The sequence below is a fragment of the Paralichthys olivaceus genome, chromosome 7, assembly GCF_024713975.1.
Source record: "Paralichthys olivaceus isolate ysfri-2021 chromosome 7, ASM2471397v2, whole genome shotgun sequence".
Lineage (NCBI taxonomy): Eukaryota > Metazoa > Chordata > Actinopteri > Pleuronectiformes > Paralichthyidae > Paralichthys > Paralichthys olivaceus.
In genome coordinates, this window is record NC_091099.1 from 1,274,809 (window position 1) to 1,299,114 (window position 24,306).

General features: G+C 44.4%; 2 protein-coding genes across 3 annotated transcripts; one reads left to right on the top strand and one right to left on the bottom strand.

The window, feature by feature from the left end:
• The first annotated feature begins 925 nt into the window (after positions 1-925).
• On the top strand, positions 926-3,528 carry foxl1 (forkhead box L1). The gene has a single exon (XM_020107941.2). The coding sequence runs from the start codon at positions 1,778-1,780 to the stop codon at positions 2,927-2,929; it is 1,152 nt and encodes a 383-aa protein (XP_019963500.2). The 5' UTR covers positions 926-1,777; the 3' UTR covers positions 2,930-3,528.
• Positions 3,529-8,926: 5,398 nt separating this feature from the next.
• Positions 8,927-23,663, bottom strand: kiaa0513 (KIAA0513 ortholog). Of its 2 annotated transcripts, XM_020107942.2 has the most exons (13): positions 23,523-23,663; positions 17,968-18,529; positions 16,875-16,974; positions 16,119-16,192; positions 15,896-15,966; positions 15,268-15,475; positions 15,118-15,158; positions 14,964-15,036; positions 14,785-14,862; positions 14,329-14,358; positions 12,171-12,251; positions 11,869-11,963; positions 8,927-11,407 (listed from the first exon to the last, which is right to left on the bottom strand). In XM_020107942.2, exons 2-13 carry the CDS (start codon positions 18,348-18,350, stop codon positions 11,358-11,360), a joined length of 1,284 nt encoding a protein of 427 aa, XP_019963501.1. In that variant the 5' UTR covers positions 18,351-18,529; positions 23,523-23,663; the 3' UTR covers positions 8,927-11,357. The 2 variants fall into 2 exon arrangements, with proteins under 2 accessions (XP_019963501.1, XP_019963502.1); XM_020107943.2 differs by lacking the exon at positions 14,329-14,358.
• Positions 23,664-24,306: the final 643 nt, after the last annotated feature.

Here is a 24,306-nt window from a genome sequence, read left to right on the forward strand (position 1 = left end):
TCGCTGTGACTCGTCCACGTCTCTTGCATGTTAGTTTAGTTTATTTGTTAATGAATCACCGTCTGCTGAGAGAGAAACAGGGAAAAAAGCGACTTCTGAGTTTATCCACTGAAAGCTCCAAACCCCTAATGTAAGCAGGAGCCAGCTGTGTGCACTTGTAAAGTTGTTATAATCCTCCATTGACCTATAAACAGGAAAATACATAATATAAAGCATCATGCTCACACACACAAATAACACAGGATTCGTGTTTGTCCTTGTAAGGCAGCGCAGTCCTGCAGCGTCTCACAGGAACATAAAACACTGTCATGTCACACGAGGGTTTCTGAGATCAGATTAACATGTGATGTATCCGTGTGTTTGCAGAAAATCAAGCGTGAATCGTCAGGAATTTATTTGGGAAACATTTCATCAAACATGTTGATTCAGGCGACGACCACCCAGGCCTGAAGCGAGCGATTCAGAGCCACAGATAGTGAGACAGGTCGACCCATCCGTGACGGGCAGGGATGGAAAGAGACAAGCAGCTCGAAACGGTGAATATCTGGAATTTAAGCCTGGTGATGGTGATGATGATGATGATGGTGATGATGATGGTGATGATGGTGGTGATGATGGTGGTGATGGTGATGATGATGATGGTGATGATGGTGATGGTGATGATGAGCTAAGGGGTCAAAGGTCGACAAGATATCTCCATGTCACTATGTCAGAAATTCACATCATATAGTCAATGAATGCACTGGACAAACAGACGGATTGATAAGTAGATAGATAGATAGATAGATAGATAGATAGATAGATAGATAGATAGATAGATAGATAGATAGTTAGATTGCTATTTAATTCTGTTGTAATGACTGATAGTAATGTTATGTAATCTGAGGTTCTATGTTATTGTGTTGCTGAATCTGTGGATAAATTAAATATGAAAAATAAATGACATTTTAAAAGCTTTTGTAAAGAAACATTTCATAAAATATAATATAACAGATGAGTTTATAGCTGTAGGCCTGTGATAGGTCGATATAATACAATTAATGTGGAGATGATTGTTACTGTTATTATCAGTATCATCATCATCATCATCATCATCATCATCATCGTGTCTGTTCTCCTCAGGTTTTGGGACAAAGTGTTTGATGTTTGTTTGTCTGTTGCTCCTCTGATGTGTTCCACTCTGACCGGATGAAGTCTCCTCTTCCTCCTCCTCCTCCTCCTCCTCCTCCTCCTCCTCTTCTTCTTCTTCTTCTTTCTCTTTTCTACACTTTTGTTTTGACTCTGCAGAGACTCCCAGCATGCCCCTCTCAGTGTTTGCTTGTTCTCTCTGTGTGAGCGACTCTCCGCGTCAGGGGTGGACGTGATATTTCAAACAGCACATCAGTGAGTTTATGTATTGGGTGCCCGGAAATTTTTCCAAATAAACACAGCTTGATTCTCTGTGGGTGGGCGAACTTATCAAGCGACTAATTCTATAAACACACGAGGGCAGAACACGCCACCTGATTGGCTGCTGGGCGGAGGAGGAGGAGGGGGGGTGGTGCACCGGGGAGTTTCAGCGCAATGAAATTTTAATTAATGTGGGTGGGCTGAGAACCACAGTGTTTATGATGGACGATTTATTCCCCGGTGCAAAGTCAACATAACACAGCAAACGCACCGCAATTATTAACATTTTCCTGGGGCCTCATGAGGCCGGAGAGTCAGTCAGTGGAGGAGAGGAGCTCCGGGAGCAGGCTCCACTTTCCCCGGGACACATCCCAGCCTCCTCGGCGTCATGGCTCTGTACCACGGCCGCCTGCCGCCGCTCGGAGTGCCGGCCTCGGCTCTGAGCCTCTCCGCCCCCCCGCTCATCTACCTGTACGGGCGGGACAGTGGAGGCGTCGTGCCCGCCGCCCTGAGCTTCGTGTCCGGTCAGGAGCCTCCGCAGAAGCCGCCCTACAGCTACATCGCGCTCATCGCCATGGCCATCAAGAGCGCACCGGAGCAGCGCGCAACGCTCAGCGGCATCTACCAGTTCATCATGGACCGGTTCCCGTTCTATCACGACAACAAGCAGGGCTGGCAGAACTCCATCCGACACAACCTGTCCCTGAACGACTGCTTCATCAAGGTGCCCAGAGAGAAGGGCCGGCCGGGCAAGGGCAGCTACTGGACGCTGGACACCAAGTGTCTGGATATGTTTGAGAACGGGAACTACCGGCGGAGGAAGAGGAAGGCGAAGAGTCACCAGGAGGCTTTGGACTCCAGAGCCGCTGGACACAAGCGCACCAAGGGCCCGGGGCCACCCAGGGCCCCTCAGACCTCCATGAAACATCACACTGGCTCGGAGATGACAAAGGCACCAGCGAGGCAGGAGGCGGAGAGGATGGAGACTCAAGCAGACACGAAGTCTGTTCTGGTCGAGATTAACCAGGCGGAGCCGCCACAGAGTCCCCTGCACAGACTGAGAGTTCTCCCCGGTTCATCCACCGACAGGAGGCTGGAACCGCAGCCCGAGCCGTGTCCCGCTCCGAGACACGCCGCTTTGTGGATGGACGGCGCGCACCTCCTCGGCGCATCCTTCCGCTGGGAGACAGAGGAGAGGAGGTTCGCGTTCAGCGGTAGAGAGAGAGACAGAGGTCCGCTGTGCGCCGTCAGCTGCGCAGGAAACACTAACTTGGCTGCACCTGCGCCGGAGAGTCCGAAAGGAAACGTTGCGAGCCGGGACAAATCGAAAGGTTTTAGCATCGACAGCATCTTATCGAAAAATGACGGCGATACGCGCGGCAGCCTCCTCGGTTTGTCCCCGGACACGTGCGCAGAGAACCCAGGTTTCAGTTCGTCTCTGGTCCTCGGTGCTCGACCACATCACTTGCACCAGGTGGGATTCCCCCTCTCCTCTTACCTGTCACTCACCTACCCAGACAAAGTACTGCATTTCAAATGAGTACCACCATGAATCCAGACTCCAGTGTATTTTACGCACGGACGCCTGAAGCTGTAAAGTCTTTAAAGCTTTACCTGCTTCGTCCCAATGAGACATGTTCCTCCACGTCTTCTTATTTCAGGACCTCTGCCACCTTCTTCATCCACAGAAACGATCAGACAACGACAGGGAGCAGCCGGAAGGCTTTTAAATTCATCTTTACGCATGCGTAATTGTCAGGACTGTGGTTATATTGCACACACCTTCCCCCAAAATACTGCCTGATAAGTTTATAATGATCCTGTCAATGTCGTGAGAATATTTAGGGAATGTGAACTTTTTTTTACTTCATACATGACGATGAAATGATGTGTTCATCCAAAGAGGACAGATTGTAGTGTCTCTTGAACTCTGGACGAATTGTACAACATGAGAATGAAGTTTTACACTCAGTGATGTAATCCAAGATATTTTACATTCCACACTGCTCTGAAGTTCATGTGCAAATAAAGTTTAGTTTGGTAATAAAGCGACAACGTGATTCATTAAAAATAGAAATGAATAGAAAACTGTTGGAAAACTCCAGACTGGTATTTAAATAAAACATCAGCTGTAAGAAACAGAGAAATGTGTATTTGTGAAGTTGCTCCTCAGTTATTCTGTGATTTAAAGATTATGATCACTGAGGTTTCACTGTTTGTCCCGGTTGGTTTGATTGATAATCAGGAATAATCAACAGTGAGGACAATGGACTTGATCTACTTGTCTTACTGGTCACATTGTGAACTACAGATCGTAATCAGCGTCAACACATCTGTTGGTTATATTTAGTATTGTTACTCAAATTAATGCAAGATACACATGAAATGTGACTCAAGTCCAGTATTCGAGTAAATGTACTTATAGTTTCCACCATTATCAAAACTACAGTGACTCAACATTAAAAGAAACAAAGTTTTATTTAAAAAGTTTAAAAAGTTTAACTCTCAACACGTTACATTTAATAATCAGCATCAATTGCAGGAGAACAAGCTCATTAACTGGTTTCATTAACGTGGTGAGTGAACAGAAAGACTCGGACACAGTCAGAAGATGTTTAAGACTGACATTAGTCTATTCAGGATAATTAATTTAATCAACACAACTCAAAACTCTGATAAACCTGGTGAAGAGTTATTTCATGATCAGCTCTGTGGTGTCGAACAGCTTCACATGTTGATTCATAAACATTAAGTTTGTCTTTTGGATTCCTGGAGTAAAAACAAGGTCGACAGGAAAATAATGTCCGAGCAGTTCGTCAGTTTATTTTCTTAAAATGATTGAAATCACTAATGTGCTCTCTCCTTCCCCAGCTGACAGCTGAACGTAATGAAGTTACCTACAGCTGAGTTTTGACATCGTTCAGAATCAGTGTCCAATCGTGTTTTTACCCCATTTTACAAAAGTGTTACTGATCAGATTGAGATGTATCTCATATCTGTGTGTAAATATATATCTAATACAAAGTCCTGTTGTTTCCATTAATAATAATTCTAATAAGAATCAATTCAATAATAAACACGTGATCGATCAAACTGCATCACATCCATCTCACAGTAAAATCCAATCCAACCAGTAGTTTTTACATAATCCTGCTGACGGTCGACTGCTTGTTCTTAAAAATAAGAGTTAAACACAAAGACTCTTCTGTTCTGGGTCGTGCAGACTGACGGCTGTCGGCAGGCTCGGTCTGTTTGTTCACTGAAAGTGAATCTTGACCTTTTCTTTCAAAGGTCAACAATGAGCCGTCACTGCGTCTGCGACACTGATGCATCGTGAGCACAAAGACCTGACGTCCTCACTGAGCTCGTCTGAGCTGATGACACCTGCAGGAGATCAGAGACCTGACAGCATCGTCACAAACACGCAGCAGCCACGTCTAAATATAGGCCTGCAGCTTCGGCACAGGCCGCGGAGCCTGTGCGAATCAGGAATGTTTGTTGCAATAAATAAACCTCCCCACATTTGAGGAGAGGAACTCACAATCGCAAGCATTTCCTGTGTATAGGATTCTTTTGGTCAGACGTGTAAATACAACATGATGAAAACCTCAGAGGGGAAAGAATGACAGGGAGGGAGGGAGGAAAGAAAATGGCACTCGTGTTCTCTTTGGGACGACGAACACATGACCCTTTGTAATTGGCTCCGCCGGCTCTTCACCGTCCACTGATCTCCAAAGTCTCTGAAAGCAAAGTGCGGTAATGAATGTTGGTTATCTGATGGACGCTGGGACTGTTTGAACAGGAACAGATCCTCATGAGAAGCTGCTCAACCTGAAGGGAAATCCTCTCGCTTTCATTCGTTGTCTGAGGAAACAAACCGAGCTGAGGGGATGAGGCCTGCAGAACCAGAACCAGAACCAGAACCAGACCCAGAACCAGAACTAGAACCAGACCCAGAACTTGTCTGAACTCTCTACTCACACAGACAGATGAATGGAGCAGATTAATTCTCGATTATGTTGACTTTAATTATGAAACCAGCTCAGATTCACATCTGTTTCTCCTGAACACAGTTTATAAGAGTCTTTGGTTTCAGGGCGTCCCCTCCTATCTGTCCTAAATGTATTTACTTTTTAAACACTCTTATTTTCTGTTTACATCATCAGACACACTTTTCTTTCTTTCAACTTCTTAAAGAAAAAAACGTGGGTTTAATTTCACTTTTTCCTTCTTTGCTTTTCATCCCTCCGCGCCGGCAGAGGCCACAGCAGAGGGTCGTGTGGTTTTTTCAGGTTTTCCATTAGTTCCACGATTGTTAAAGTGACATCTCTGGAACTCTGTGAGGACAATTTGGACTCAGGGACACGTCTGTGGTCTTCTAAAGTTCTTAAATTCAAGATTTTAAAGATTCACTCCTGCTCCGAGCAGCTGTTGTCAGTGAGGCTGGTGTTCTGTTGCATTATGGGTGATATAAAACAAAACAAGCAAAATTAAAAAAAAAAACATTGTCCAGTAAGAAAGTTCAACTAAAAGGTTTTGACTTGTGACAGAGCCGATGGGGACACGTGTGGCTACCCACCGAGCTGCAGAGCGAGTCAGAGCGCTGTAGCTGCGACTCTGTGAAGTGTCATCGGCCTCGTTTCATGTGCAATCAAGTCCCAGCTCAGCGCTAAATCACGCGGCTTAAAGCTCGCCGCTTCAAAAGGGTTCCTGCCGCCAGTGTTTATTATATTTTTTCACTCTCCACACAAACCGGCTTCACTTGTCTACATATACACTCAGCACCGGGGCGACGCGGGGCCGTGATGAAGATTGATGGGCTCGGCTCAGGCCACATTAGCTGCTAATCAAGTTAAGTTTCCTGGCACATGAGCTCTACACATCATTATGTAGCTTAAATAATCTCCGGACGAGAACCGATGCTGCTCACGACCTGGACACAAACATGTTCACCTCCAGTTTCAGGAGAGAGTCAGGGCTTGTTGACAGGCCTCAGTGCTTCAGAGGGTTCTGGGCTGAATTAGAGCTTTTCTGGTAAAGTTAAGTTTCTAAAGATTGAAGGCTCAGTTGCTCTGCTGCTGAATCAGAACATGATCCAGTTGTTCAGGAGCGAAACGCAAAGCGTGAGAGAACCGGTCACAGCTCCTCCGGCGGGTTCGTGACCCCGAACACACGTACGTCTACAAGGAGGCCAAGAAACGGACGAGGAGAAAACACGTCACTGTTTGTTGGATGTTGATCAAACAAACAGAAACAAAGAGAACACGTCAGATTCATTTTCTCTGAGCTTCCTTCACCTTTTTTTTATTTTATGGTGAAATACTGAAGAGGTTTTTACTTCATGTGGTAAAAATTAGAAAAGTAAAACAAACTGATGAGATTCAGCCTTTGGTTGAAGTAACAGATCAAAGTCTGCTGTGATGATGTATGGAGACGTCACTTGGTTTCAAAGGATCAAAACAGATTGAGAATAAAGATGGACGACGCGTCTCTTCTTCCTCCCATTGTGCAAAACTGAGGCTGAAATACCATTTTGAGCTTTTAGACGTCACGAGTCTGTGCAGAAGTGATGGTGGAGTCAGCCTGAGATCAATAAACCACATCAGTCACCATGAGGTGAAAGATTTAATGTCTTAATCCATAAATCAGATCACACACGTTTCTCAGGTTCCACGTTTCTATTTCAAGTTCTTCTATTTACAGGTTTGATGCAGACTCACTGGCTGATTTACTTCGACTCTGTTAAACTGTGGTTCTTCTCCTCTGCCTGTTGGATGCTGGACCCAAACAACCAGATTATTTCTGCATATCCAATACACAAACACATGGCAGCAGAGTAACACACAGAAACAAATATTTATTTTATCTTTAACATGAGTGTGTCGCAGTTCACTGAAGACACAACATTTCCAGCCCAGCAGACGATGGCGTCATGTCGAGCGGCCGGCCGCTGAAGAGCTGCTCTCATCGAAACTCCTCAACATCTCTGCAGCCTCGCTTCTACCAACTGTAAATAAATACACACAGTCTCATGAGGCCTGTGTGTGTGTGTGTGTGTGTGTGTGTGTGTGTGTGTGTGTGTGTGTGTGTGTGTGTGGCAGGAAGACTTGTACACGGCAGCAGGATTACCACCCCCAGACTGGGACCACCCTGACTTTAACACTTAATCCTGGAGGAAGTGGAGCTACACACACACACACACACACACACACACTCTATACAAACCAGGAATTGTGTTGCAACTGAGTTTGTGTGTCCTCACACACGTATGCAAACATACACATAGTTAATTTCAGCACTTAAGCTAAAACAAACCAGTTCAGATTTATGCTGCACAGCTGCTCTTGTACAATTCAACGTGTTTTTGTCAGAGCGACTGTGAATTCATCATAGTTGTGTTTGTGCGTACGTTGTTAGAGCATCAGTGTGTGTGTGTGTGTGTGTGTGTGTGTCTACTGTAAAATACATTAGTAAACCTTGTGTCTCAGCTGCGTCAGCACCAATATCACACACGTATGAGTGTGTGTGTGTGTGTGTGTGTCCTTCTCAATCAGTCGATCAGATTTGATTTGTGTTTCATCTTGATATAAACACGTCACACAAAGTGCTTCACAGAATAAAAACAATAAATATTAAAAAGAATCCAGATCCACAAACAGATAAAAACAATAAAAATATACGAGCCTCATAAATTAGTAATGAGGAAAAACACCAAAGGCAGGAAATCAAAGAAAGATAAAACGATGAAGATAAAATAATTCCATCACATTTTGAAGATTTTTTTTCCTGCCTCTCCACCACAGAGTTCAGGTCTCGGGTCCCAGGTTCCCGTCCTCTGATCAAATCCACAGAAACTTTGCAGAACTTTGCTGCGGCTGATTGACACAAGAGTTTGGTTGAAATCAGTTCCTGCAGTTTATAACAAGCGTTAAACACCGTTAACTCCAGGAGGTTATAAAGTGTGTGTAGAGACACGTTCAGTGAAATAAACAAAAGTCTGGGACCACTTCCTCGACCTTTTGGAACCTTTGTATCATCGTGCATCTGGAGGATGTGCAGATTTCTGGATCCAGCAGAAGAGTGGATCAGTGGCTGCATGTTGCTGGACTGTGTCGTGTGTGTGTCTGTTATTAATTAGACGCAGAGCGTGTTCATGGTGTGACTCTGCTGACTGGCCCCTCACATCTCATCACACGGTGTCCAATCAGAGCGCAGCCAGCGTGACCGATGTTTATTTATACACAGAGCAGAGAGAGCAGGAAGTCAAACACTGTAACACATTGTCCTGCTGAGGAGGGTCCCAATCAACACACACACACACACACACACACACACACAATACAAATCTGGATCTAGTGAACTCAAATGTGGTTTCAATAGGGGACAGTTGGTGGAAGTATGAGCTCTACTGACATTCTAGTTTATGTTATGTTCTTTCAGAGGCAGAACAACAACTCAGGGGAAAGTGGCACTTAGCAGCTTCAGCTCAAAACATTTACATTATTTACATATGGTTAAAAAAACACATGAAAAAATGAACTGGATACGTTTTTTATTACCACAAGAACAGAACGACAACGTGGTCATGCACAACAGAAACTGTCTAACACGAGCCGAGATGATTCACAACCATTCCGTTCCCTCCACGTTAGGTTGTGGTGACGACGTGGGGAAGTTTCGTGAACGACCGTCAGTGCCGAGAAACCACAAGGTGAATGATTTAGCAAGCTAGCGGGCGGGTGACGATAATAATAATGACGAAGAGGAGGCTGCTGGGAATATCAACAACTTTCTTTAAAAGACGACACATTCAGATTGTGTGATTGCACAATATCCAAATCTGAAACCGAAAAACCATTTTCAGAGTGAGGGCCGTAGCTCGGAGGTTGTTCTTGGCGAATTTAAAAATATGCCGGAAGCGTAACGTGAGGTGAACGCCGCCTGAAACTGGCGCCAATGTCAGGTTAACACCAACATTCTTCATCCGCAGAGTCAGACTGGTTGAAATGATCGTGTTCACCTGAGACAGATCCAGAATAAAAACATGCGACATCATCGACAGTGATTTGATTTGAATGAATCCAGTGGCTGCTTTAATGATTCATCTCACTTGGTTGATACTTTACACAAAAGCAACAAGGTAAAAAATAAAAGTCGTTTTTCCTTCGAACAGGACGTGCAGAACAAATACAGCATGAAATTTAACGGTGTAACATCCGGAGAGCACGAAGATTCTGAGACTAAATGTAGTGCAAACAGTCAAATACACAGATCAACACTTCAGCCTGTGTGCAATAAACACTGACATACAAAAATTACATGACACTTTCCATACGATGACTCTGCACATCTACACCACAGATTAAAATATTGTGTGTGTATGTGTGTGTGTGTGTGTGTGTGTGTGAAGTTCAGAATCAAAACAACACTGAGATATTTGTCGTAAACACAATTAAAGCACAATTACATCTGTTACATCTGCAATTAACGATTCACGACACGTCACAGACGGCAGCACGTGATTGATTTGTACAACACACACAGAAAAATATATATATTTACAGTATTTACAGAATGGATGGAGCCTCGTCCAGCAGTCGATGATGTATTTCACTTTCAGGAATCTTTCACTGAGAAGTGATTTGCCGCCCCGCAGTGGTCGGATGTGGTAACACAACTACTCCCAGCACAGCTTCAGTCATTCTCTGTGATTCTGTTTCCACAGATTGATGCACATGCAGTTCACACACAACAACAATACGGTGAATTCTTTTCATGCAGCGGTTGTGGAAGAGGTGAAAATATCTGGAGGCTCGTGCATTAGTGTTTAGTCGTGTGATCAAAGGAAGCATCAAAGGAGAAAGATTTCCTGGAAGGCACTTTGGACGGATGATGTAACTGATGTCGAGTTACCAACGAAAAGACAAAACGTTAAAATAAAATTACAACCTCCGCACTATAAATATTAGCCCGAGGGAAAGTATATATGAGAATGAAGTAGTTTGTCTGAGATGAAGCTAGAGCCAACAGCCAGTTAGCTTTAGCTTAGCTCAGTGTAAAGACAGGAAGCAGAGGGAAACGGTAAAGCTGTCGTTAAACTCTGGACACGTTCTGTATTTGTGTTTCGTCAGCAGAAGATCGTCCAACTCGTTCACAACAACAGGGACACGTGGGGAACATTCAGGCGAGGGGTGGGGCCTGTAGAGCAGCAGGAGGCGGGACATGACGTATAGATTCTGACGTTTTGTGCAGATTGAACAAATCAGTGAGCTGTAGAGGTTCTAGGAAGCACACGATGTTACCTTTGGTTGGGGTTTCCAGCATCTATGCTAAGCTAAGCTAACCCTCTGCTTGCTGTAGCTTCATTTTTAGCCTGCGTACAAAGAGAGAGTCAAATCTTCTCGTTTAACACTTTCTATTAATCCAAGAGAAGGCATGAAGGGATACTATCAATACTGCAGTACTTTTGTCAACGCTGTATTGTCAGTGTGTATCTAAGAAGTATAATATCACACTGCAGATGATCACAAGAGTGTTGAGTGAACTTTTATGATCAGACGATTAAAACACTATGAGCCAGGTGCTATTGTACTCGTCAGGTTTGAACTGTGTGCAGATGCAGGACGATGTTTTATACTTCATACAGTATTTCTGTAACATGTAATAAATATGTTCACCATGGACACACACGATAAAACAGCACGTAGATGTATAATCTAACACCGAGGCTGCTTTTTATATTCACTGGTTTCACAGACGACGTTATACCGATGAAATCATGCACCAGCTGATGATGTCGTGTCTTTGCTGACACAGGATGCGGAGGAGCTGGACGAACAGCGTTTGCTACGACTACGGCACAGTTCAGTACAGACGCTGCATCTCGGCAGGAAACCACAGAAACGCAAAGTTGGTCACGATATTTAGATGAGACGAAGTTTTCCGTGTCAGACCCGTCGTCCTCAAACTCACTCTGCCGCCATTCTCTCTATGTGGTCGCTCAGCAACTTGTACTGCTCTGCAGGGAGAACACAGAGTTTTGAATTAGAGCAATTTCAGTTAAAATGATTAACACAACACAATTTGAGTGGAACTTGTTGCTGTGTCACAAATCTCACAAAGTTTTCAGATTCAGGTGATGATTCACTTTTTCAATACTTCATTCACTTTTTATTTATATAAATATATTTATATAAATAAAAAAGGAAAAGTGATCACATCATAGAAATATCCTTCACATTTCTCAATTCTCCTTCCAAGTGCAAGACGGGTCCATTTGTTCAGGTTGCAAATTAGACAATTTCACTTTCTCTCTTTAACAGATGAAAATTATAATGTTAATGAAACCTTGACTTTAATTATAGATCCAGATCCTTCTGAACATCTGAAGTCCTTTTTCCTCTGCCTGACGAATAAACATAACCTGTAGGTGGAAGGAAAGCGCAGAGAGCTCGAGTATTTAAAGATAAAATGTTTTACCTTCGTTCAGGTTTCCGATGACCGCCTGTTTCTTCAGGAAGTCGTTACACAGCTTCTTACTGAGCCCGAACGCCAGCATGTTGTGAGTGAATGTCCTAAAAACAAAAGAACACCAGGTTCGTCCCGGTGACTCACAGAATATGTTGATGATGACGATAGAATCCTCCACATGTCTTAGTCTGAGTATTTATTCTGAGTGTGATCTCACTCTGGTTAAGTTCATCAGAACTTGCTTATTCAGACTATTTTTCATGATCTGGTTAATATCAGAATGTTGGTGTCTCCTGCGGCGTCTCTCTCACCCCAGCTGACCGAAGGCGATGTTCTCGTCCATCTTGGAGCTGTCGTCTCGCTCCTCCTGGGTCATGTGACACCACTTCTCTCTGCAGCAAAGAGAGAGAGCCGGAGTTATTCCCGAGTCTCGACCTTCAGCGTCTCCACAGAGAACAGGTCAGGGCTGGGTGTCACTAAAAACATCTGATTCCACACGCAACTTTAAAATTCGTTAACTTTTCTCTGGTGTGTCGTCGTTCTGAGGTCAAACGACAAACTGCTGGAGATAATCTGCCTGAAGAACATCGTGACATCCATCCCTGTGACTGTTCCATGTTGTAATTAGATGCAATGAGATTCCATCAGAAATAAAACACATAGAACGATATTCAAAAAGGGCAAAAACACATCGGCCGGCCATCAGCAAAAAATAAGAAATGACTCATTCACAAATTATTGTTAACAAGCAGATGAGAAGCAGTGATTCACGCCGTGCGTTCATGTCAAAAATGTTTTTTACACCTGAACTCACCGCAGCGAGCCAAAAGACGATATTCTGGTTCTCTTATATTCTATGTTACGACGTTTATTTTTCAATTATCACATAATTGATGTTTAAATCTAAATCTTTTATTAAATGAACAAAGACGTCAAATCACCAAAATTTTGATTCATATCAAAAAAACCCATAAGGACGACAAGTCAGAGTTTATCAAACAAAAGATGGACGACATGACGGCTCCTAACAGTGAAGCCAGAACCAGTCAATCGCCCCCTGGAGGCTGGCTGCAGTACAGGTCCTGCACCCTGCCTCCTCCATGTGAATGTGGGTCAGGGAAGAGCACATTACATTCTGGAGTCTGATCAGGATTTTATTCTTTCTTTGTGAGAGACGACAGTTTTTCAACATAGAAAAGAAGAATTCAGATCTAATGAATTTAAATGTGGCTTCATACGGAGACTGTTGGGCCATAAAGCTGCGACCTGCCCAGTAAACAAAGTTAACGACTGACTGGTGATGAGTTTAGCAGATTAAGAGCCAGACATTTGTCTCAGGAGCTGGTGGAGACCAACACAAGAGGTAAAAATATCGGACACAATAGATTCATCACGTGGAAACAAACACGACTCTAAATGAACTCTAGCGTTGCTCTATATCTTCTGGATGTGTAACCTCACCAATATACAACCCACCGAACACCTCCAGTCAGTGCAAGCGTGTGCGGAGACAGAGGCGGTGGAGGGAACGTGCAGAAACACCAACACGTGCAGGAGGATTAATGGTGTGAAACATGCAGTGAGCTGTGGAGAGACAGAAACTGCTGCTGCAGATATTAATACCACCGACGTTCAGGATATTAACTGTGGGTGTGTGACGCCTCCATCGCCAGGAACCAAAATCACTTCCACATTAACTCTGTGAATCTCATCGTCTGCCAGACAACCACAGCGACATGCCGACACAAGCAGGAGCGGACCAACACTTCACAACACTACACAAACACAGAGAAATCCAGCGATCACACTGAGCGGAACCACGTCCAGTTTATGATTCATCAACAAACGTCTCTGTTCACTGGAGACTCTCCGACCTTCAGCCTCACACTTCACAGAGCTGAGCACCAGTGAAAACCCTTTTCTACACCTTCACTCTGCTTTTACTCTGATGGAGAGAACGTGTCGCACCATTCTGGCAAAAATGAGATCCAGAGTTTCTTGCTTTTTCGATGTGAGATCAGGATTCTCTGCCGTCACCAGCCGGGTTTTATTCAGTATGTGTTCGACAGTAGAAGTGCAGCGCCGCTTTATTTGTAACACAGGAAGGAACTCAACTTTAACTTTTAAAATGTAACTTTGGTGTAAATCCTTGTTTCTAAAAAAAATCTTTTTCTTCTTTACAGATTTTTCAGAGAATAATTCATGGGTCTTCTGGAGTTGTGTCTGGCGGCTTGTTAACGAGCTCCAGAGTCAGAGAACGACCAAAAAGAGAAAAAGCTAAACTCATAAAAATGTTGTAACGTGTCACGAAATATCTTCCTCATCAGAAAATCTAATATTAACTAAAACCAAATCCCTGTCCACAAACTGCAGCGTCTCCGCCTTCATCTTTACTTTGTTCTCTTAGTTTGACTATTTCATTCTTTCTCTTCTTCTTTTTAGGGGCAGCGGACAAATAGAATGACAGACCTCTCGTCTTTCTCTTCATCCTGCGTTCCCCTGCCCGGCAGCAAGGCACAAGAGGACAAAGTCAACATCCAGACAGAGGGAGAACAACAACAAGAGAAAGAGAGGAAGAAGAAGAGAAGATAAGAGACACGAGGAGAGGTGAAGAAGAAGAGAAGAAAAGAAGAAGAGGGGGAGAAAGTGGGAGGCAAAGAAGAGGAGAAAGGAAAATAGGAGGAATAAAAATGAGAATAATAGAAAAGAAGAAGAAAAGAATAAAGTCAGAGGAGGTGAATAAGAGACAGAGATAGTAAGAAAATAGAAGATGAAGTGAAGAAGAGGAGAAGAATAAGGGAGGGAAGAAGAGGAGGAAGAAGAGGAGGAGGATCCTCAGAGGATCTTCATCCTTCATGTTCACCTCAGTCACTTCACACACGTAATTGAACATCATGTCTGTGAAGAGTTGCTGGTTCATCTCACCTGGTGGTCGGAGATCTCTTCTTCCTCTCACAATGAACCGCATCAAAGAACGCAGCGTTCCAGAATCTCAGCGTGTGCCTGAGCAGAGACAACAGATTTAAAGTGTTGGCGACAGAGGCTGAACAGAGGAGCTGCAGCAATAACACAAACCTGGTGGATCCTCAGTTTCGTCCACTTACCAGATGGGCTGCTGCTTCAGGTGACCGTACAGATAAACCTTCTCCCCTCTCTTCTCCTCTGGACCTTCAGACACTGAGAAGAAGAGAAGACTTCAGGCTCTCACACCACTCGGATTATTTCTGAATGCTCTGCTCTGGAATAAACGAACTCTACCTGGTGATTTGGGCTTCGTCTCCGAAGGGTTTTCCTCGTCTCTGGACAGAAGAACGAGGAAGAAGAAGAAGAAAAGAGAGAAAAAAGAAGTGAGAACGTTTATTATGTTTCTGATGAAAATGATCCGACAGACTCAGACGGTTTGCTCACTCAGTCTTTGGAGCCATCGAGCTCCTCAGTTTGCTCTCCAGGCCTCCGAAGAAACCTTTGACATCAGACTTGGACGTGTTTTTAAGGAGGCGCTCGGCTGCGTCCTTTTTCCCCGTCAGCCACGAGTTGGCCTTGTTGAAGTACAAGTCCAGAGGAGCGGGAGGACCGCCGCGGTCCAGCAGCTCCGACGGAGACGGCTGAGACTTCCCTGAAAGACACAAGAGCAGAGTTCACTGTAAAGACGCATCTTAATGACTCATTTATTCAGATTCCCTCTCACTGCCTCGGCCTTTTCTTTTGGTGGGCGTGTCAGAGAAGTCGCCCAATCACCAGTGACGTGTATATAAACTTTGTCGTATTAAAAATGCAGAGACTCAATGGATTCTTAACTTCCTCCTCACAAGGTACCAAACGGCAAATAGACTCATTTATGTTTTCTCCTGCACGACAATGACATTTGATTAAATATCTCCTGGCTGAAGCGGAGGAAGAAGAAAAACGATTCTCTGAATCAGCACCGAGGAGCGAGAGTCACCGTCACATGCTCGACTGGTTAGAGCTGCAGCGAGGCCACGGTGTGTTGATGTAAAACTCGACAGACACGGAGGGTTCAGGGATCAGACCTTACCTATGTAGTAGTATGTGAAGCACATGGTCATGAGGTTTTTAGCTGGACTGTAGTCGTCCATCTGGTAACATCTGTCAACACAACATCTCATTACACAACATGAAGAAAAGTCCTGGGGCCTTTAATGTTTGATGGGATAATAATAAATGTGTAGATTCTCTTGTTTACAGTCAAAGAGGATCAGACATGTTTAAAACGAGCGGGACGTTTCGTGTGGACTCACTCAAACAGAACGACTGCAAACGACTGCACCAGCCTGTAGAAGGTGGCTTCACTCACACACTTGGAATGGCAGCGCTGGAAACCACAGAGCGACAGAGACCACGTTACAAAGTCTGAAAGTCAAACTTTTCTGGTTTCACATTTTTAACACAAACATGTACAAATGATTTTGTATATTTTTATTTATTGAAAGTGACTTTGTGAAGACAAGTGTCTGGTAACCGTCGCAGATCTTTTTCTGAATTACAATTCATTCTGTAAAAACTACGTAATGAAGCAGAAGCTGAAACTGGGGAATCTGAACAACCTGTTATTCTGAACCAATGCATTTGGGATATTGTTTCTCCTTTACCACCAAACACGCAGAACTGATCCTGTTTGAATCCAATGATATAAAAACTACAATATTTAAAACACAAATGTTTCTCAGCAGAAAGTCAAAACCTCGGTCTTCTGCCCAAATCACAATCATCAAGTTTTGTTTTGTGCAATGATGAAACTAAGGGAATAAGTATTTAATATGTATTTAATATGTATTTAACATGTATTTAACAGGTATTTAATAAGTATTTAATATGTGTTTAATATGTATTTAAGAAGTATTTAATATGTATTAAATATGGTTTGTTGATAAACCTTCAGCTGAGCTTGTGTAGATTTTACAGACATGAAGGATTTGAAAATTCACAGTTTGAAGTGAAAGGTTCTGATGAATGTTGGATGAACGTTAAACGTTCCACCCCTCCCCCACACTCACCTGTGCGCTGACGTATTTAGCGAACCACTCTCGGCCTTTGCTCGTCTCTCCGCTGCACAGTTCCCCAAATCGAGCCTTCTCCTCCTGGTCGAATTCGTCCCTGAGGAAACAAACTCAGTTCAGCAGCAGTTTACAGATCCGGTGTTTTCCTCATCATCATTTATCAGATTTATTTTACTGTTGGGAAATTTCTGAATCGGACAGAAGGGAACTTTGAGTCCGAACAAAAAAATATATATAATTGGCATCTTTGAGTTTATCATTTATGGAAAATAAGATACTCTGATATTTAGAAATGCCCTTTCAACATTTCACCCAACTGACATTGTTTCCTCAGTTAAATTATTCACAAGCCGCTCAGACGGCTGCACCCCCGAGGGCCTGGGCTAGTGAATCGGGGGAATCTGTGACCGGCTGAACTTTACTGATCGTTTTTTTTTGGAGCAGAAATCAAAGTTGATCTGAACAGAAGTGGAGACGCAGCTTAAAGCAGGAGAAGAAGGAAACGTTGATGACAAAACAAATAATACAACTTGTGGGATTGAAAAGAAAACCGGTGGAAGATGGAGAGAGTGACGACATGAATCGAGCGATGAACCAGTGATGGAAACATAGACTGAAAATAAAGATGAAGGACAAAGACAGCTCCTTTTAGCCAAACTAAAAAAAGTCAATGTAGACATTAAAGAGTCAGATATCGGAGGTAGAGGCCAAAACTAGAGTTAATAAGGAAATATTGGATTTAGATTCATCAGCTGGACACAAACTCTAAATGAAGACTAATGTCACTTCATGGTTTTATTGGTGTTTGTTTGCAGGTTTGCTGGTTTGGGTCTGAGAAATTTAATTCTGGTTTCTAAGAGTTAGTATAATTTGGTGCAGATTGTAAGGAAACTGTTGGGCCTCGGAGGTTTGGTAAATTTCTTATCAAACTTTTTTCACACGTGCAGTTTCCTTGAATTAATGTAATTAATTAATGAACATCAATGAAACCAGATCAGCAGCTGGTGGATAAAGATACAAATCAAGAGGTAGAATTTAAATTCCCTCTTTGGTTTGACTCTACAGAATCTAAAAACCAGCTCCTCCTTACTTTCCGTGAAACACCTTCTCCACATAAGCCTTCATGAACTGCCTCCCCTCCAGCGTCTCGGCGTCGGCGTCCTCCCGACTGTGAGCAGAAGACGACGACGACCTCCTCAGCGAGGGCAGGTCCATGTCGTTCTCGCTGTCTGCCGACTCTGTGGCGTCGCTGTCTCCTTCCTCTTGGTGGTGGTGGTGGTGGTGGTGGTGGAGAGACCTGGTTGGTGCCATGGGTTCTGGCAGTAATGGCTGCTGATGGATTCCGGTGGAAGACACCGGCTCTGGGGAGAAAATGTCTGTGTGTCCTTCGTGTCTGCCTCCATCTACGCTCAGAGCTGTGGCCTCGGAGGGAAGGTCGAAGTCTATCAGGTTCTGCACGGCTACGCCCTCCATACTGGAAACCAGACCCTGCTCCGAGCTCTACACTGGTGTTTGATATAGAGCTACTCGGCGCTCCGCAGGAACATGAGCGTGGTCACAAGCCGGACGTTTCAACTGAGATTTGGTTCTGCAGACGCTCCTCCCACCTCCTGAGGGCGCTGTCATCAAGTCAACTCACAAAGCCAGCACATCTATGGACAAAGAGAAAATCACATTAAAGGTACAGCGTGTACAATTTAGTGACATCTAGTGGTGAAGTGTCATGTTGCAGCTGAACACCCCTCACCTCATGAGGTGTCATAAAAACTCAAAAGACGTTTAGTTTGTTCAGTCTGGACCAATGTAAAAAACATGGCGGCCTCCCAGGTGTAAATATAAAGTTTTTAAATATAAAGTATTTAAATATAAAGTACTTAAATATAAAGTATTTAAATATAAAGTACTTAAATATAAAGTATTTAAATATAAAGTACCTTTTCTGGGGTAAAGAAAACTACAATTCAAACTATTTGGATGAAATGAACTCGTGAAAACATCATGAGGATTATTCGACATTAAATTTCTGCCACTAGTTCCCTTTCACCTGAATCTTACACACTGGACCTTTAAATAAAAAGATTTCTCTTCAACAAGGGGATTCACGACTACGGCATTTTAGTAAAAGAAGTCGTCGAGCCGACAGATTTATTTCCGACCCTCGTTAATGTGAGAGAGATCGTACGTCTGCTGGTCGATGATCAGACGGTGTCGACTAATCCAGGATGTTCATATCCGAATTTTAGATCTTGAATTTCATTTTATTCATGTTTTTATTGTTCATTACTTTGGTGACTCTGGTTATTGCCATCATCAAGGAGACCATGTTATCATCTGTGTTTATCTGTTTATTAGTTAACAGCATTAAAACCTACTCAAACAGTTCCCATGAAATCTAGTGGAGGGGTCGAGCTGTTGTTTTTCTTTTCATCAGGTCTTTTAGCAGGAGGAGGAAAAAACTACTGCACGAAACCTGGTGGAAGGATGTGGTGCAGGCCAGGGAAGAATCTGACTCATGACCTTTTTCAACATTATCATAGAGAATAATTCATGGATCTCCATGAAACAAATGTTAAAATCTTTATATGAATTGTTGTTTCATGGGGGGGGGGGGGGGGGGTTGTCGGGCCGTGGTGGAGGTCTGACCGTCTGGTTTTAAAAGTGCTTTTCAAATAAACTTAAATTGACTCGTAATCATGAAAATCAGAGGAAGCTGAAATCACTGATTAAAAACCACAAAGACAGGAAACTAGAAACGCCTGATCTGTTCAAACAAGCAGAATCTGTCTGGTGAGCTTCTATTGTGTAACAACGACAGAGCTGCGTTCAACAACTGATGTGAACCACACAACTGTCACAGCAGCAATATTCTGCTGACTCCCACACAGGGTTTCCCACCCCGGCCTCGCAGTCTCTGAGGGCTGGTCGTCCTTCACACACACACACTCACGTCCTTGAGCTAATCTGCTTTAGCTCCACTATCACAGGACACACACACACACACACACACACACACACACACACACACACACACACACACACACACACACGGCCAAGTCTAGGAGCCCTTGGGCCTGTGTTTGGGCTGCAGCTCTAAAGATGACGAGGTTATATAAAGCAGCATTTAGACAGTGAGACCCCAGGTGACACACACACACACACACACACACACACACACACACACACTTATTTTCTCTTATTAGATATCTGCCGTCTGCAGTGGAAGACCCCAAACGTTGGCTGTTGCCCCCGAAGGCACATTCACCTTCAACCAAAGGCTGATGGGCCCCGAGATTGAGTCAGATCCGACACCCTTGTTATGCAACGTGCCCCCAGGCCCCGCCCCCTGCAGGAAATGTTTTCAGCACACTCGTCCACAAAAACATCAGCGGAGCGAGATATGAGCGAGACGCTGCTGCGCTCAGCACTCAAGCTGTTCCACACCTCATCAGTCTCTGTCGGCCGCAGCTTTATGAGCTTCATGCGGTAAATTCAAGGCAATAAATTAACTTTCCTTCTGTAGAACATCAACTCAGCATGGGGACAAGGTGCTTTCAAGGTCCGCCTGCTCGGCCTGTTACACCTACTCGTAGATATCGGTCGACTTCATATGACTGTTTTTATATTGTTCTCCGAGACGTTGGTGAAGATGTCAAAAAACTAAAGATTAAAAAATCCAGCATCCACAATTAAACTTGGCTGTGACTCAGCCGAGGAGAAGGCTCTATCTCATCGTGCAGCGTTTCCCTTTCATTATCGAGACTCTGCCGGCCGACATGTTCACGAGGAACCGAAGAAACTCGCACTCGTCTCACATTAACATGAGAAACCTCTAACTTGGGATTTGCTCTCCTGCTTCATTGTGTGTGCAGCAGCATTTGTCTTGTTATCTCTCGCACGAGCGTCCGTAAAGTTGTTACCGCCCACACAGACAGTCAGACCCACAAATTGCATTTAATGCAGTTCTCTGTCACACGAGAACTCCTCTTCCTCTTCCACTCTTTAGTTGGTGTCACGTGGAATCGAGCTGCACCAAAATGTAACGGGTTCTGTATTGATCACTTAGTTTCATGGAAATCCAGTTGTTTTTGCACAATCTTGAGTTCCTTCTGGGCCACGCCCCATTCGTCCACCAAGCGGGAATCTGTTCAGGTGTCGTTGCGTAAACCTGCTGACTAACTAACCACCCAACAAACAAAGGAGACTACAGTTAACCAGGATTATCCGTTGGGTAAATGTTGTTTTGCAACACTGTCCTAAACCTGTTCCCGGTAATGTCCCTGTCCCCACCACAGTGGGACAAACGTCGTGGGTCAGACCTTTACAGGGTCCAGTGCTCGAGCTTCAGGAACCCTTGGGTGACCTGCGTTGTTCCGAGTTACAGTAAAACCAAACAAGACTTATCAGAAAGAGGTGTCACCTGATTACAGGTGCTAATAATAGAGGCAATCATAACTTTTATCAGCTTCACCACTACAACGGGAACTACTGCTGTGTGACTCTGACAGCTTTGTGAGACTGAGGCGATAATAAAGGGACATTTTCATTGTGTGGACTGAAAGTGGGAAGCTCCAGCACCAAGCCAAATAATCTACGATCATTTATTATACAGGAGCCGGTTTGCTTGGTGTGTGATAAAGCTGGTGGCAGAGACTCAGTCAGCTGAACACAGAGCTGGAGAATCAGTCGTGGTTTTTGTGCCATTCAGGTTTTCAAGAACACACCGTTAATGAATTAATGAAACGTTGCCATGGTGTTTCAGAATCATGGAAAGGATATTATTGTCTGTGGTCTGCTAGTATCCAACCACTGCTGTAGTTTCCTTTCAATGAACACTGATAAAAAACAGGAGACTTTTCTAATTTCTTGAGATACGTGAGCCACAGACAGACAAACAGATATTTGTCTTTATATCTTACGTACGTTTAAAGTTCAGCTTGAGTCCAGAGCTGCAGCTCAGTGCCAGAGATGACCTGCACAACCTCACATCAGACGCAACAATCGATGTGACAAGCAGAAGTGGCTGATGGGAGATAAACCAGGTGAACTGGGGGGAGGGGGGTTCTGCACCGACAGATAATATCTTCTCACCACAGGCAACGTTCACAACAGAAGAAATAAATCTGTTGTCAGAGCTCGACTCCTGGACACAGAAAAAACCTGCAGCGCTTCACTCCGTCTTCAGAGAACATGAAACATGGAGCAGCTCGTTCACCACAGGAGGGTTTTAATGCTCTTCTCACCGGGGCTGTGGACTCGCTGCTGGTCGCTCGATTCCCCCTCGTCCGTCTTAATTATCATCGGTCGGACATCGGTCAGGTTTCATTAGGAGAAAACAGGATGGGGGAGGGGCATAAGACCTGGGGCTTTTAGTTTCTCAGTTACTGACAGCAAGAAAATAAAGGTTCACTTTGGACGCTGACGTGAACATGTCAGTAAATAGATGGACGATGTGACGGGTGCCAAGTGAAGCCAAATCATTTGATCGCCCCCTGGTGGCTGGCTGCATTGTAAACTAATTCCTCCATGTAAGCAGATGGGACATGGACCAAACCATTATTAGATAAATCATGCTGAAACATGTAGTGTAAATAAAGATGGACGACACATCTCCACTAACTTTGGTTGTTAGCCAAAAATTATCCACACCCAGGTGTGGCCATCTTGCGCTTTTCACATCATTTGGAGCCTGAGTCTTTAGAGTAGTAGTGAAAATGTATTTGACGATTCCATGTCCCATCTGTGAACATGGAGGAGGTCTGGGTTTGCCTCAGTCGGATGTAAACGGGTGCTCTGACTCTCACAGAGGCTTGAACTCGTTACTCTAGAGGCAGGTTTATAATCGCGTGGTGTCGTCTGAACAAGGGTTTGTCGGAAATGAGCGGAGGGATTACAGAACTTCAAATCCACATCAAAACACCTGATCTCATTACCCCCGCCTCTTCCTGCTGCCCCGCCCCTCGCCTGAACACACAAGTGTTTGTCAACACGTCTGAGCGCTGCATCGTTCATGTGTGAAACTGCGGAGAAAGTCCTGAGCTAACTCTGCGGACATCCTCCGGAGTTTATGTCTGGAAAAGTGTGGACGAATCTGAGGTATTCTGGAGGAGTGGTGACCCGGAGGTGAACGAGGAGTTCCTGCTGATTATGGCGGCGCTGGTCCACTTCATCGAGCAGCGACAGAATCTAAACCTTTTCAACAGGACCCTAAAAAATCCCGTAAACATTTACAGTGTTAGGCAGTTTCCTATCGTTGCTAGGCAGCGTACCGACTTCATGTATTGGAACTATTCTCTGCACGCCCACTAGTGGTCCGCGCGCGAAAGTGCGACGATTATCAATGGAGGACACGTGCCACGGGGTCTCGCGCACGCAGGAAGCAGCTCTGGGGAAAAAAACAGCAGCAGGATGACGCTTCCTGTTGCACCGAGGAGGAAGGGGAGGAGGAGGAGGGGGGAAAGGAGGAGGAAGAGGAGGGAAAGGAGGACAAGGAGCGTGACCGAGGTGTATCCGACCGGGAACAGGAATCAGCTGTGCACGAGCCGAGCAGGAAGCGTCACGAGCAGAAGAGGGGGAGTATCCCTCCGCCAGAGACAACACACTGAACACGTCTGTTTAATGACACGTGAGTGAAGCGGCCGGACGTACCTGAGACTCTTCTTCTTCCTCCTCTTCTTCTTCCTCCTTCTCTTCTTCTCTCTCTGGTTGTGCGTCGCAGCTGCTGCTCTGCTCGTGCACGACTGCGCAGGAACCAAACAGAGGCGAGCCCGACGAGGGGGGAACCCGGTGACGTCGGCGAGGGGCTCTGCCAATGAGCGTGTCCCAGCAGCCGTGACGCCGCGTCAAGCCCCTGGAGCCAGCGCGTGTCACCTTCACAATAAAAGCACGATTAAAGTGTTCTGAGGAAACGTGTGTGTGTGTGTGTGTGTGTGTGTGTGTGTGTGTGTGTGTGTGTGTGTGTGTGTGTGTGTGTGTGTGTGTGTGTGTGTGTGTGTGGGAGGGGGAAACATTTAACGACAATTTTGAGTTTTTAATTATTCGAGATTATTCCGTGGTTGGTGATGCTGGCACGTCTCTCTGTGAAATATGCTGCAGTGACAGTATTTCATTTAATAAAAGCTTAATATTTTACAAGGTGTATGACAAGGAATTCATTTAATTTGATGACTGAATAGACCTTAATGTATCTACAGAAGTACAAGTGTCGTCATATTAAAGTATATCAAATTATATAACGTAATTCATGAGTGCTCAGATTTACGTTTTTTTAGAACCTTGTCCCAACTAACACTATGGATTTGTGAAGTCGTGAAGCTCAACTGTCAGACAGGACGTTGTTTATGACATTTCCTCCTATGTAACAGGAAGTCATTCATAGAACTCTACATTTGGTGGATTTAAAAGTGTTGTACAGTCTTAACTATGTTGCTTG

What these genes read in the sequence shown, in the direction of transcription:
- foxl1 (XM_020107941.2), top strand. Translation starts at nt 1,778, where the DNA reads ATGGCTCTGTACCACGGCCGCCTGCCGCCGCTCGGAGTGCCGGCCTCG.
- kiaa0513 (XM_020107942.2), bottom strand. Translation starts at nt 18,350, where the DNA reads ATGGAGGGCGTAGCCGTGCAGAACCTGATAGACTTCGACCTTCCCTCC. An exon ending in CTTCACATACTACTACATAG is followed by an intron (nt 15,476 to 15,895) that starts GTAAGGTCTGAT and finishes TGTGTCTTTCAG; the next exon opens with GGAAGTCTCAGCCGTCTCCG. An exon ending in TCGATGGCTCCAAAGACTGA is followed by an intron (nt 15,159 to 15,267) that starts GTGAGCAAACCG and finishes TCTTCTGTCCAG; the next exon opens with AGACGAGGAAAACCCTTCGG.